This window comes from Delphinapterus leucas, chromosome 12 (genome assembly GCF_059928025.1).
Source record: "Delphinapterus leucas isolate spDelLeu-1000000601 "Yukka" chromosome 12, BTC_Dleu_Yukka2, whole genome shotgun sequence".
Lineage (NCBI taxonomy): Eukaryota > Metazoa > Chordata > Mammalia > Artiodactyla > Monodontidae > Delphinapterus > Delphinapterus leucas.
The window spans coordinates 70,145,001-70,158,679 of NC_143140.1; the positions used below are offsets into that span (position 1 = coordinate 70,145,001).

At 47.1% G+C, this 13,679-nt stretch overlaps 2 protein-coding genes across 5 annotated transcripts in view; both read left to right on the forward strand.

The window, feature by feature from the left end:
• Positions 1–5,431, forward strand: part of PEX7 (peroxisomal biogenesis factor 7) — a 90,158-nt gene extending 84,727 nt beyond the window's left edge. For 2 of the 4 annotated variants that reach the window (XM_089921656.1, XM_022557580.3), the window contains one exon: positions 5–4,892. In XM_089921656.1, coding sequence (XP_089777782.1) covers positions 5–73 — 69 coding nt within the window. In that variant the 3' untranslated portion in view covers positions 74–4,892. The other 2 variants (XM_089921657.1, XM_089921658.1) reach the window with 1 other exon arrangement.
• Positions 5,432–5,529: 98 nt separating this feature from the next.
• SLC35D3 (solute carrier family 35 member D3) lies at positions 5,530–13,315 on the forward strand. Its single transcript, XM_022557569.3, has 2 exons — positions 5,530–8,628; positions 9,653–13,315. The coding sequence occupies exons 1-2, from the start codon at positions 8,190–8,192 to the stop codon at positions 10,480–10,482; spliced, it is 1,269 nt and encodes a 422-aa protein (XP_022413277.3). The 5' UTR covers positions 5,530–8,189; the 3' UTR covers positions 10,483–13,315.
• Positions 13,316–13,679: the final 364 nt, after the last annotated feature.

The following is a 13,679-nucleotide window of genomic DNA, read 5'->3' on the forward strand; positions in this document are numbered from 1 at the left end:
TCAGGTGGCTGACTGTGCTTGGGATGAAACAATAAAGATATATGATCCTCTTTGTCTTACCATGCCTGCTTGAGATAAACTACTCAGAAACAAAGGATATGACTGAAGAACTGCTTAGCAGGAAATAAATGATTGATAACATAGAGTTTATGTTTTTATATACTATTCAGATTTCAAAATTGAAAAATGTATTCTGGAATCAGTTTTGAGGAAGCTGATAAAAACTTTGGCTCACTATTTAAGCCTCTGGTACATGAGCCATATTTCTTAAAATCCTAAGGAATATTGAAGTTATGATATATCTTATAGTATCTATTAAAATATAACCTTTCTAGTATTAAATGGATTAAAATATGAGAGATCTATAGATTATATTGATAGTGATATATTTCGTTTTTAATTTGCCATTTTTGATGAAAATATCACTGCTGTTGATAAAAATCACAATAAACTGCATCCCTTGATCATTTATGATTTTATGACACCCCCAACAAGGTTACTTTTTCTAATATAGTATATATGTATATAACACTATATAATACAGATATACCTATGGTTCAGTAACAGGGCTCTAATAATCACTGATTTATTCAGCAGTTATTTATTGAGCATCTACTGTGTGCTTGATACACGGAATGAATGAGATTCTTTCAAGGACTGGTTGTCTGTCATGCTTTAAGAACATGGATGCAGAGAGTTAAGAGCTTACATGTATTTTACATTTATTCAAATATTTTTAGATATTATACCCATGACCCTATGTCTCTCTTCCTATTTCTCTACAATCAAATTTTAAAAAAACTGGTCACTGGGCAAAAAGTCTTAGGTCCCACCAAGGTTTCAAGCAATTACCCTTGAAACTAAGTAATGAAAGCCCTAAGTAATGCTGTAAACCCTCCTTACTACCTCCCTAAGTCTTGAAAAACCTTTAGGTGTGATGACCTATAAAAAATTAGGTTAAAAGGGAAAAATTAGTAGAATAGACAACTTTGCATAACACTTATGTTTTTATATAATGTTAAAATAAAACGTTATAAATGGCAAAAATTGTCACTAAATTTTTAACAAGTTTTTGAGATTTTTTTAAAGAGCAAAATATACTTGTAGTAATCAGAACAAAAATAAATGTAAATGTATGTATATTGTCTAATTTACATATTTCCCTGTTTACTTGTTACAGAAAAAAAATTAAGACAGCTTACAAAACACAAAAACAAGCCCACAGGAACAAAAGGAGACATAAAGTGGAGCCAGGAGTGGGCTTGAAAATATATGCCTTAAAGTCCTAGAAAGTTGCTACTGGCAGCATCAATGGGAAGTCTGGTCAAGTACACAATGCTGTCCAAGGCCTGAGGGCAAGGACTTCGTCCTAGTCCCTGGCTTGGCCCTAGCACCGTGCCTGGCACATAGAAAGTGCTCGATGCATATTTGTCAAATGAATGAATGGTCTCACAGAAAGTATAACTCTTTTCAGTTCTTAGACCAATCAGTGCTAATTGTTTTTGAGAGGCCCCCATAGAGAGGACACTGCTTCACATGAATGTCTTGTAAGGAACAAGGTGCTCAAACACATCCTTCGATGGGTCACGATGATTAGGTTGGTTCATTAGAGCTGCTCTGTGTTGCATGCAGTTCAATAAAAGTGGGTTCACAGTGAATGTTCTCTGTATCGGCAGAATTTATAATAGACCTTTCTAAATACCTAACCCAGATCATATTTACAGTGAAATGAAATTACTTATTTTTCTTTTAGAATGCAAGAGATTTTATTAAAATAATCTACCATGTATCATTTGAAACAAATACTTGTGATTTAAAAACTAATATCTCTCTTGATTTATTTCCCCTCTATTTCAGGGATGTTAGAGATGTTTAGAACCCTAACTGCATAATACTTAACTCAGGTGCTTGGAGTCTCTCAATCTGAAGGAGGGTGGGTGAACATTTCTTCAGTGAGTTCCCTGAGCTAGGATTGGCAAACTAGAGGAAAAGGAGCTGGATTGTGTCCTGAAAGGGAATGCACACGATTTTTGAATTCTTGGTAACTCACAAGCCGAGCAGCCTCTGGATTTTAGAGGTCAACCAGTCATTCTTCTAGTTGGGAAAATTAGAATTTGTCTCCTGGCAACTGAGTTCTTGGGTTTCATCCTGCCTGCCTCCCCAAGTTCCTCCTGCACCTGCAGTGACAGCACAGCACTGAGGAGTGGATGCAGGAAAGGGGAACTCAGGTCACTGAGCATCTTCTGTGATCTGGGCATTACATGAGATGCTTTCTGTATCTAATCCCCTTTAATCTTTATAACGTCCCTGCAAGGAAGCCCTCCCATTTTCCAGACAAGGAAACGAAGGCTCTCGGGAGTCATAGCAGCCAGGAAATGTGGAGCTGGAATTTGAAATCTGCTATGACTGGATCTGGTCCTGCCATGTGGCCACCTTTTCCTAGGAATAACAGAAATTGGCCCACTGAGAAATAGTAAAGCTGTGGGACACTCTGGTGACTAGATCCTGATCGTTCCTGAGAAAACTGGCAAAATTGTGTTTCCAAGTCTAAAGCGCTAAGAAGCTGACCCTGGGTCTGGGGTAACCCTAAAGTATATCACCCCCAGGGAGACCCAGGCTGAGAGCCAGCCATCCCTTCTGCCTTTGGCAGTGAGCGTTCTCTGCATATCTTAGCTATAATTTGACTCTTCCAGCAATGAACTCATTAATTTCTTACTTAACTGGCCTCTTCTTGAAAGAGATAATCCACTTACGTGTTTTTGACTTCCATACTGACTACTACCAAATCTCCTGCCTTCCCCACTTGGGTCTCCCTCAGCCTTTGCACTCATTTTCTTTCAACCAAATTCATCTTGCTCACCAAATGGGCTCCTCCTGCACATGCTTTTTTCATTTGTTGTCAATACTGTCCACCCAGGCTCTCAAGCTAAAGACCTAAATGCCATCCTTGTTCCTTTCCTTATTCCCACCTCTCCAGTCCAAGGCACATCAAATAGGTCACTAAGTCCTGTCCCTCTCACACCCTAAATACTTCTCCATTCTGTCTCTTCCCCTCAATCCAAACACCACTGCCCTAGTTCAAGCCGTCATTAGCTTTTCTCTGGATGATCACAACAGCTTCCTAAATGATGTGTCTGTTTCAAGTTCTGTACCCTTGGAGTCATCCTCTTCAACACAGCTGCCGGAGGCTGATCTGAAATGCAATCTGACTACATCAATTTCAGTGTAAACCTTTTCTCTGCTTATAGGATTGTCTACGGGAAAAAGTTCAAGCTTACTAACCAGGCAGCCAAAGTCCTCTGGGGCTAGCCCTTGCCACTCTCTGCAGCATGCCTTCTCTCCACATTGTCACGAACTTTGTGCTCCAGCAGCACCAGTGTGCTCACTAACTCCCTGTGTAAATAATGCAGGTTTTCATTTCTATCTTAGCTTAAGGTAGTCCAGGTGCCTGGATTACCCTGCTCTTGGCTTGGCAAATTCTTACCCATCATTTATTTGAAAGTCATGTGAAATGACTAAAGAATAAGTTTGACAACACACAAAAATTAAAATAGCAAAACACACTCTTAGAAAAGCTAAAAGATATTGGAAGGATATATTTGCGACATATGTAACAAATGATTTAATATCCAGAATTTATAAAGAGCTCTTAAAAATCACTAAGAAGACAACCAAACATAAAAGCAACAAAGGATATCAATAGGAAAACAAATGTTTAATATACTGCAAAAGGATACTTAGTTGAACTTTGTCTCATTGATGACAAAGACTTTGTTTGCTTATTAGTTTGGCAGACATTTAAAATATTGATAATATCCAATATCGGTTAAAGCGAAAGTACCATTATACACCTTTTTGGAAGGCAGTTTGGCAACAAAGGTTTTAAATTAGCCATTGACCCAGCAGTTTCAGGTCTAGGATTCCCTGCCTGTACCCACCAAATCCTTACAGAAGTGTCTAAGAACAAATTTCCAAGGGTAATCATTACATCAGTGTTTGGTAAAACCTAGACGCCTGTCTGGAGAAGAAAAATTGTATGATAGAACAGTCATTTAAAAGAATAAGGTAGAACTGTGTGTGCTGACATGGAAAAACAGATTTTTATTGATATGTGTATTATCTATTTCTGTGTAACAAATCACCCCAAAACGTAGCAGCTTAAAGCAACAAACATTTATTTATCTTACAGTTTCTAGAGGTTTGGAATCCAGGAGTAGTTTAGCTGCATTGTTTTGGCTTAGGCTTGGGTTTTCTCATGACATTGCAGTTAAGCCGTCACCTAGGTCTGCAGACATCTGAAGCTCAACTGGGGCTGAAGGGTCAGCTTCCAAAGTCACTTACGTGATTGTTAGCTGGCCTCAGATGCTCACTGTAGAACCCTGCACTGGCTGGCTGAGTGTCCCTACGACATGGCATCTGGCTTTCCTCCAGACTGAATGATACAAGAGAAAGAGAAAATTCAAGATGGAAGCCTCGGTCTTCTGCACACTAATCTCAGGAGTAACGCCATCACCTCTGCTGCGTTCTACTGGTCACTCAGACCGACTGTTGTACAACGTGGGCGGGGTTAACAGGAGTGTAAATATGAGGAAGCCAGCCATCTCTGGGGGCTCTCTTGGAGGCTGGTTACCACAATGTGCTTTTATAGACAAATGTGTATGATATCCTAATTTTATTTTTTTAAAAGGGAGAATTATGTATGTATACATATATGCACAAGAAAAACTGAAAGGTTCACGCCAAACTCTCAACAGTAGCCAGCCCCGTGTAGTGGGGCTGGGGGTGGGGAATATTGAAGACAGCATGTTCACTTATTACTTACAAAGTTTGTTTTCCTTTTATGTACTATAATGAGCATGTATTACTTTTACAATTAAAATAATGAAATAAGACCGTATTTCCTTCTCCAGGAAGCCTTCTAGGACACACTTCTCAAGCTGATGCCATTGCCCTCCTCAGCACTCTCCTGTTTCTGCCACAGGCCCCCAACTGTTGCGTAAGTGTCATTGTGTTGCCTCACCTCCCTCTGTGTATCCCTAAGGACTAAGATGAGTGCTCATCTTTGAATCCTCTGTGGCTAACAGACTGCCTGGTACAAAATACTAGCTCTGTGTATGTTTGTTGAATGAATGAGCTAAAGGATTTATTTAATGCCATCAGAATTTATTGTGTAGCTCCAAAGGTAATGGGAGGTTGAGTCTTGACCCTTGATACCAGTAGGTCAAATAGCTTTTTGACCTTCAGATCTACATTCACGTTCAATTAACCTTGCTAAACATAATATTCTTTTTGTTATATTTGGTTCTCTATATCAAATTTGTTATCAATTGTTTGGTTAATGTAATCTGATATCTATCTATATATGCTTATATATTTTGAAGCCCTGAAAAACTGTCATAGTCCCATGAAATTAAAGAAAATAGTTACTGAATGGAACCCTCTCCTCATTTTCTCCCAAATACAAGCTTGTAGTGGACAATTAATACTTTTTTTTAATATTTTTAAGCCATTTAGAGTTGGTTTTTTTTTTTTTTACACACATAGTATTCTTACTTTTCCCATTTTTCCTTAGAAGAGTTCCCATTTTTCTTTTAGGAGATTATCTAGTAACTGGTGTGGGAGATGGTATCAAATTTTTTTTAAAATGAAAGCCCTAATGGAAAAAATTATATGCAGTAAAATGGAGAAAATGTACTGTTTCATGCCAATGTAGGTTTCAAACATTACGCTAAATATTCTTGCCTAAATGAGAAGGGTAAGAGAGCTGAATCAGCCCCAAATCTTTTACCTAATGTTAGTATCACAAATGGAAGCAATTATAATTGCTGGCAGAAATGAATCATTCCAAAACTAGGTCTGTGCAGACAATTCTTTATATTCACTTAATATGGCTTAAAACAACCATCCTTTAATTGGAATAGTCCCCAGAAGTACAAATGTGTTATTTGCTGATGCTGTCTTTAAAAAATTAATTTTCAAAGTTTTTATCTGAGTGTACTTAGAATATATGCTTATACCACTACACATATAAACATAAATTTCAACTGTTGCTTCAAACCTCATTATTTTCTAAAGGAAGAACATCAACACTTGAAAAACAGAGTCTCTGAAATAGCCAATAGTGTGTAACCATAGCCTGTAGCTACAAAACCCAAGAATTCGCCAGGGAACCGGAAGCACAGTTTTCAGTATAATGCTTTCCGGTTGCCACAGGGGGCCATTCCGCAAGCATTTTCTTGAGTGCCCACTTCTGGGGGCCTACTAGGCCCTGGGCATACCAGCAGGAGGACTGGTCGAGACCAAGCTCTCTCCCACCAAAGGGAGCTCCCAGCACACACAAAGCTGACGCAGATGAAGGACTGCAGTGATGCTACCAGTCCCTGATGTAAACTGTTATTCTGCTGCTGCGGCAATAATAATCGCGGCTTCAACATCTGGGCTGGAAGCGTTGCGTTTAGCACAGAAGTGGAAATATGGAGGAGAAAACAAAAGAATTAGTAGGGAAATGTGCCGTGTGTATTAGGGCAATGTGGTGGTTAGAAGGTTGGGATCCCAGTGGGGGTGGGTGGGTAATAGAAGTGAAGGAAAAGAGAGGTAGGGCGCCGCGATCTCGCGCGCTCTTCCTCGCTCCGGAACCCTGGCCAAGCCGGTAATTTTTAAGCAGCGCGAAAACTAAACTGTGCTGACTCTTAGTGGTGACCTCTGCTGAGCGAACCCGCTGTTGCTACCGAGTTCACGGTCCGGACATTACTTTCCGGGGAACGAAATTCAGATCGTAGGGACACAGAAGTCTTGCACCTGCAGAAAATAAGAATTTCATTCTTTTTACTCTTAGCCAAGTAAGAAGTAAACAGTTCACAAGTCCTGTGGGAGACAGACATGCCCTGGGCCGGGGAGGCAGGAGGTAGGGGTTGTCCTCCCCAAAGCGGCCCGTGACGGCTCCGCAGGTGGCGGTCGGTTCCAGGGCATCCAGAGAAAGCTGCACCCAGTCTCGGCTCTACGTCCGCGTTCCGCCCCTGGGACCACGCCCTCCCTCCCCTGCTTCCACCCACACCCCATTCCCCAGAGCGGCCAGTCTCTCCCCGCTCACCCCTGGGAACCGTTGCCCCGGCGATCCTCCGGAACTAGTAGAGGCTACTTGGACTTAGTTTCTGCTCTTTTGCCTATTTCACATCTTTGCCTCCCTTGGAATACGTGTCCCTGCCCCCGGCCCCAGGCTCGGCTGCCCAGCGAGGCCACGGCGCCCCCGGGAACCTCCCCCCGCCCCTAGCCGCGAGCGTAATTCCAGGTCCCTCCTCGGAAGGCGCACAGGCAGAAGAGCGCGTCGCCCGGGACTGGGAGGGACCAGCTTCCCGCTCTAAATAAAGCAAGTCCCGGCGGCGGCCCGGGGCCCTGGGCTCCTTCGATGTTGGGGCGTTGGCGCCCGAGAATCCGGGAGCCCCGCAGCCCGCTGGCACCGACCTTTTCCCCTTCCCTGGCCGGCAGCTGAACAGGGTCCCGCGGCTGCGCCGGGAGGAACCGTGGGTGGAAAAGCCGCTGCAGCTCAGGGGGAAGGGGGCTGAGGGAGCTGTCACTTGTTGCGACTAATGAACGGTGCCCGATCGTGGAACGCAACTGTTTCTAAAATCTTTAGCTGTGCCCGCGATCCCCCAGCCTGCGCCCCTCAGCTCGGAGCCGGGAAGCAAGGGCAAGCGGGAGCAGCTGGCCATGCGGGAGAAGAGAGGACCGCGCCCCGAGAGCCCGCCTGGCTGGGTGCTAGGTGCCCGAGGGGCGCAGGTGCGGTCCCGCTTGCGGCCGCTGCCGGGGCTTCCGACCGCAGAGCGTCCTCCCTGACGGGGAAACCGCACGGGACACAACCCAACGCAGCTCGTCACCTACTTACAAATCGCTGTCGCTAGGATTCCCGCCACTCCTCTCAGACCAGCCCCCCACCCCTGCCACTTTTCGGAGTCCCCCGCCCCCGTCACTGCCTCCCCGGAGCTGCGGGGCAGTCGGACGCGGAGCCGCAGAGCCGCGAGGACGCCCGGCTGGAGCTGCCCTTTGCAGCCGAGCCGGCGCCCCCTGCCCTTCGCCGTGGTGTTGGGCGGGCTCCCCTGCCGCCCTCGCTCCGCTCCTCCCGGCTCTCTTCCCCGCTCTCCTTCCGCAGGTCTCGGAGCTCCACCACCGCCGGGTGCGGCGGGGCAGGCGCGATGCGGCAGCTGTGCCGGGGCCGCGTGCTGGGCATCTCGGTGGCCATCGCGCACGGGGTCTTCTCGGGCTCCCTCAACATCCTGCTCAAGTTCCTCATCAGCCGCTACCAGTTCACCTTCCTGACCCTGGTGCAGTGCCTGACCAGCTCCACCGCGGCGCTGAGCCTGGAGCTGCTGCGGCGCCTCGGGTTCATCGCTGTGCCCCCGTTTGGCCTGAGCCTGGCTCGCTCCTTCGCGGGGGTCACCGTGCTCTCCACGCTGCAGTCCAGCCTCACGCTCTGGTCCCTGCGCGGCCTCAGCCTGCCTATGTACGTGGTCTTCAAGCGCTGCCTGCCCCTGGTCACCATGCTCATCGGCGTCCTGGTGCTCAAGAACGGCGCGCCCTCGCCGGGGGTGCTCGCGGCCGTGCTCATCACCACTTGCGGCGCGGCGCTGGCAGGTGAGCGGGACCCGCGCGGACCCCCGGTACACCCCACCCCACCAGTCAGAGACCGCGGAGATCACTTAGGGCAAAGCCCTCACTTCCAGATGGGGAGACTGAGGCAGAGAGAGGCGGAAAGCTTTGAACGTGGTCGCTCGGCTCGAAAACGGTACTTCTGAGACCCAGCAGAGCCTTCCCCAGGGTTCCGGCCTCCCCCTTTCAGAGCCCCCTCCCCCGCCCCCCGTCCTGGCTTCCGACCCCCGCCCGTCTCACTCCGTATCGCCCTTCCGTTCTCGCCCTCCCCCTTCCGTCTTCCCCCTTTATTCGTTCCTTCCTCCGGGAGGGGTGGGAGAGCCTCCTGAGCCTGGGAGCCAGAGTCCCCAGACCAAGACGGATGGAGGGGGCCGTGAACTTCCCTGGGTCACGCGGGGCCGGAGTAGGGAGGGACGACGGGAGCCAAGCTGGAGCCCCGGGGCTAGTTTGGGATCTCCGGCGCCGCGCGGGGGGCTGCGGGCGCGAGGCAGAGGCAACTGCATTGAGATCCGTGCGGGCCGGGCTTGGAGGACTGAGCGAGATGGGAGCTGGCGAAGCGGGATGCCTTCATTCGAGGGTCGAGGAGAGGGCGTTCTTCGCCCGGTTCCCAGCCCGCCGGCGGTTAGAAGCCACTAGCCGGGGCCCGCTCGCTCTTCCGGTGCCCCACGGAGGCGACAGGCGTACCACGCGCCTGGGTGACATCCGTGCCAGCTCGGGAAGCCACAGCGCCTACCCCGAGGGCATCTGCGCTGTCCTGGGCCTCTGTCTTGGATAGAGGTAGACGAGATACCCCCGGGGATAAGGAAGGGAAGGCGCGCCTCTCCTGCCTCGAACTGGGCATTGACTGAACTTGGCTCTTTCTTTTGATAAGCGTGGGTAGAGCTGGGGCGCGAACCCTGTCTACTTTCCAACAGACGCCGTTGCCCCAGTGGGTGCCCACCCTTGCCAACCCGGTGTCCCCTCTTTTTCCTTCCTGCCCTGGCTCCTCCGGCCTCTTGATGCGCTCCAGGAGCCGGCGACCTGACCGGCGACCCCATCGGGTACGTGACGGGCGTGCTGGCGGTGCTGGTGCACGCCGCCTACCTGGTGCTCATCCAGAAGGCGAGCGCCGACACGGAGCACGGGCCGCTCACCGCGCAGTACGTCATCGCTGTCTCCGCCACCCCGCTGCTGGTCATCTTCTCCTTCGCCAGCAGCGACTCTATCCACGCCTGGACCTTCCCCGGCTGGAAGGACCCGGCCATGGTGTGCATCTTCGTGGCCTGCATCCTGATCGGCTGTGCCATGAACTTCACTACGCTGCACTGCACCTACATCAACTCAGCGGTGACCACCAGCTTCGTGGGGGTGGTGAAGAGCATCGCCACCATCACGGTGGGTATGGTGGCCTTCAGCGATGTGGAGCCCACCTCTCTATTCATTGCCGGAGTCGTGGTGAACACCCTGGGCTCCATCATTTACTGCGTGGCCAAATTTTTGGAAACCAGAAAGCAAAGCAATTACGAGGACTTGGAGACGCAGCCTGGGGGAGAGGAGGTGCAGCCAAGTGGAGACCAGCTGCCGTTCGGCTTGGAGGAGCTGCCCGCGGAGGGTGGAAGTGGCGGGTCAGAAGGTGGGAAGGCAGCAGGTGGCTCCACTCACCAGGGTGGGCAAGAGGCGAGGGGCAGCCCCAGAGGAGTCCCGCTGGTGGCTGGGAGCTCGCAGATCTCAGACAGCCCTGAAGAAGTGAGCAAGAGGTCATTAAAGGATACTTACCTGGAAGTGTGGAGGTTAGTTAGGGGAACCAAGTACATGAAGAAGGATTATTTGATAGAAAATGAAGAGTTACCCAGTCCTTGAAAAGGAAATGCATGTATGTATATATGTACATACACTTATTTTCTATGTTAGAGATGACATATTTTAATGAGGAGCCGCCCAATATTTTGCTTTGAGGAGTGGGGAAGGGAAGCAAAGAAAGAAGCTGAAACGCCTGACGGCAACAAAATTAGCAACGGCGTGTGAATAATTTAGCGGGAGTTTAGCCGAGGCATCACAGAGAGAAAAGAATGTGAAGGTGACTAACAAATTAAGGCAGGGTTTCCGGCTGCAGACTCCTGGCACATTTTTTGTCATTATGACCATAACCACATATCTGCATGTACCAAGAGTCCTTCAACCACCCCCTACAAAGACGGAGTGTAGAAATGATAGCAGCGCTTAGTAAACTCAAAGGTTACATGCAGGGGCACCTTTTTGAAGATAGAGCTATAGTTTTTATGGCCAGCTGGGAAGAGTATATTACTGAAATGACATTTTTAAATACACTGATGTTTACTGTTTATAGTCATCTGAAATATGTTTCCTCTAATACTTCCTCACTTTTAAAAAATATATAAGTGCTCTACTATTCTATTATATATTGGTAGAAAATGTTAAAGCTATTTTGAAACTATGAATCCTTAGCTTTAATCATGAAGTTTAAAGTTGGCTTTTAGTAATTATAAAAACAATTGGAGAAGTTGTTTTGGTTCATTGCTTTATAATATTTATTACTGAATGCCATAACCTTTTTAAAAAACAGTTTTACCGTGTCCAGTATTCTCTCAAGTAAATGCAACGGCTGACGTATAATTCAGTATTAACTGGAACCCAAACAGAAATGAGACCGTTCTGTTAGGCTAGGCCTTTCAAGTTGCCCTGCACATCCAAACCGTGTTACAAAAAGAGCAACTGCTATATTCACTTTACGATATTTTTCTATCTTAAATTTGTCAAAATAAAGTATGAGTCTCTCTGCTAAAAGGGATAATGTTAGAAATTTGTTCTAGACACATCTGTGTCCTCTTGCTGTTGTGTGGCGTGTGTTTGCCTTCCATGGTGGCGTTTTAGTATCTGGGATGCAGGGCCCGTCCCATCAGGAACTTCCTAAATTAGCATGGCAGTTTGGTTTCAAACAACAACAGCATCAAAACACTCTCATTTTCCAGTCAAGGAAAAGTAAAGTAAAAATAAGTCCTGCCTCATGCTGTAGTATGAAAGCCATCCACAGCCGACTTCAGTTAACGTAGGGTTTGAGACATAATAGTAGCGGGCAGCCCTCTCCTGGAGAGGTACTTGGAGGGTGAAGACACTCATTATTTGCCAGCATATTTCTGAGAGTCTCAGATGGTGGCCTCCTTTATTTTTCTTTATTTTTCCAAAAATCAAAACAGAGCAAAAAGCAGAGGCGTCGGTTTGTCTCCACAAGCTGGTTAAGTGACATTGTAATGGTTTGTAATGGTTTGTGACTGGGTCTGGTTGACTTGTTCTCACGGCAGTTGATTGTTTCCATAGGTACCTCTACAAGTCATTTAAGATGTAGGAGCTCTCATTTGGCTGCAGTTAGGAATGGTTGGCTAGAGTTATACTGGCTTCTTTCAAAATAAGCATTAGTTGTAATGCCGGCACGCCAGAAGGCACCACCCTGCTGCAACTCTGCGAAGCTGAGCATCAGTGAAAAGCAGCGAAGTTGAATGAAGCATATATATTTTTGTTAAGTCCACTGTCAGGCAAATGGATAAAATGATTGTGTTTCACTGAAAAAAGAATTCCTTTTGGTTAAAACTGTTGGTCTGCATTTATTACAAAAAGATTAACTCTTTGCTGTCAATAAACTTTTGGAGACACTGTATCAGTTAGAATTCTCCAGAGAAACAGAACCAAGAAGGGGTGTGTGTGTGTGTGTGTGTGTGTGTGCATACTGAACCTAGAAGATCTATCTATCTATCTACTTTAAGGAATTGGCCACTGTGGGAGTTGGCAAATTAAGACAGGCCAGCAAGTGGGAAACTCAGGTGGGGCTTTTATGTTGCAGTCTTGAGGCAAAATTCCTTCTTCTACAAACCCCAGTCTTTGCTCTTAAGGCATTCAACTGATTGGATGAGGCCCACCCACATTATGGAGGGTAATCTCCTTTACTCAAAGTTTACTGAGTATAAATACTAGTTATATCTTAAAAGTGTCTCCACAGCAACATTTAGACTACTATTGGACCAAACAACTGGGCACCACAGCCTAGACAGTTGTCACAGAAAAGTAACCATCACAGACACCTATGGTAGGAGGGGTGAGGGGGGGTATGATAGGATAGAAAACACCCAGGAAGATCAAAAGTGTCACATGTATTGGTTTGGGCAAAGCTTGGGAGTCTCTCCGTGGAGCAAGAAAGTCACAGGGCAGGGCAGAATAGGAGTTAGTGCTGGAGCTCAGCCACAGGAGGGCATGATTAGGTGGCAGCCATGGCCTGGTTTGCAAATCCTTCCTCCACGGTCAGTAGCACTTGAGTCCATCCACAGACTCAGGTCCACCCTGACCTTTGGGCTCTGTCAAGGCATTGAGTCAGGCACGAAGGAGGCTTCTGACATTCTCCAGAGTATCACCATGGGAGGGACTCAGCTGGAAGTCACAACTGTCGCGTGAGTGACCCAGTCTTTGTGCCCATTTCTGACAACTTGGATTCTCCCTTTTTCTGAGAATATGCCCCCACCTTGCACGCCTTTTGGTGTCTGGTCCCAACTGACAATCTGTTCCTCTATCAGTTCTTCAGGATGGAGGCCCTGCCTCACACTCACTTGCCACTTCTCAGCTGGAATCTGTCTGTGGAACACAGCATGATGTCAGGCCTTCTCAGTGCTGGCCCTGAGCTGGACCCCTACCCAGATTCTGTCTAGCCCTCTATTGTTAATTGAGTCATAGATCAATCAGAAGCTCTGGGGTAAAAGATTTCCCAGAACTGTGCAGGTGAGAGGGTGTGTACATGCTACTGTGGGTTGCTGAACAGAGCTGAAGCAGTGACCTAAACTTCTATGAGACTAGCCATCCTGAAAAGTGGTGTCAGAGGGCCTACTAGTCTGTATGATTAATAGCAATAGTTCACCAAGACAAAGCTGGGTGAAACTCACAAGTCCTTACCTGACCGAAGATTTTTTTTTTTTTTTTTTTGCCTTTTAGTTTGAGAAGTTTCTATTGACCTATCTTCAAGCTCACTGATTCTGTTTTGGCCATGTCCAGTCTGT

Coding starts and splice junctions, on each gene's coding strand:
- SLC35D3 (XM_022557569.3), top strand. CDS start 8,190: ATGCGGCAGCTGTGCCGGGGCCGCGTGCTGGGCATCTCGGTGGCCATC. Junction 8,629..9,652: donor TTGCGGCGCGGCGCTGGCAG/GTGAGCGGGACC, acceptor GATGCGCTCCAG/GAGCCGGCGACCTGACCGGC.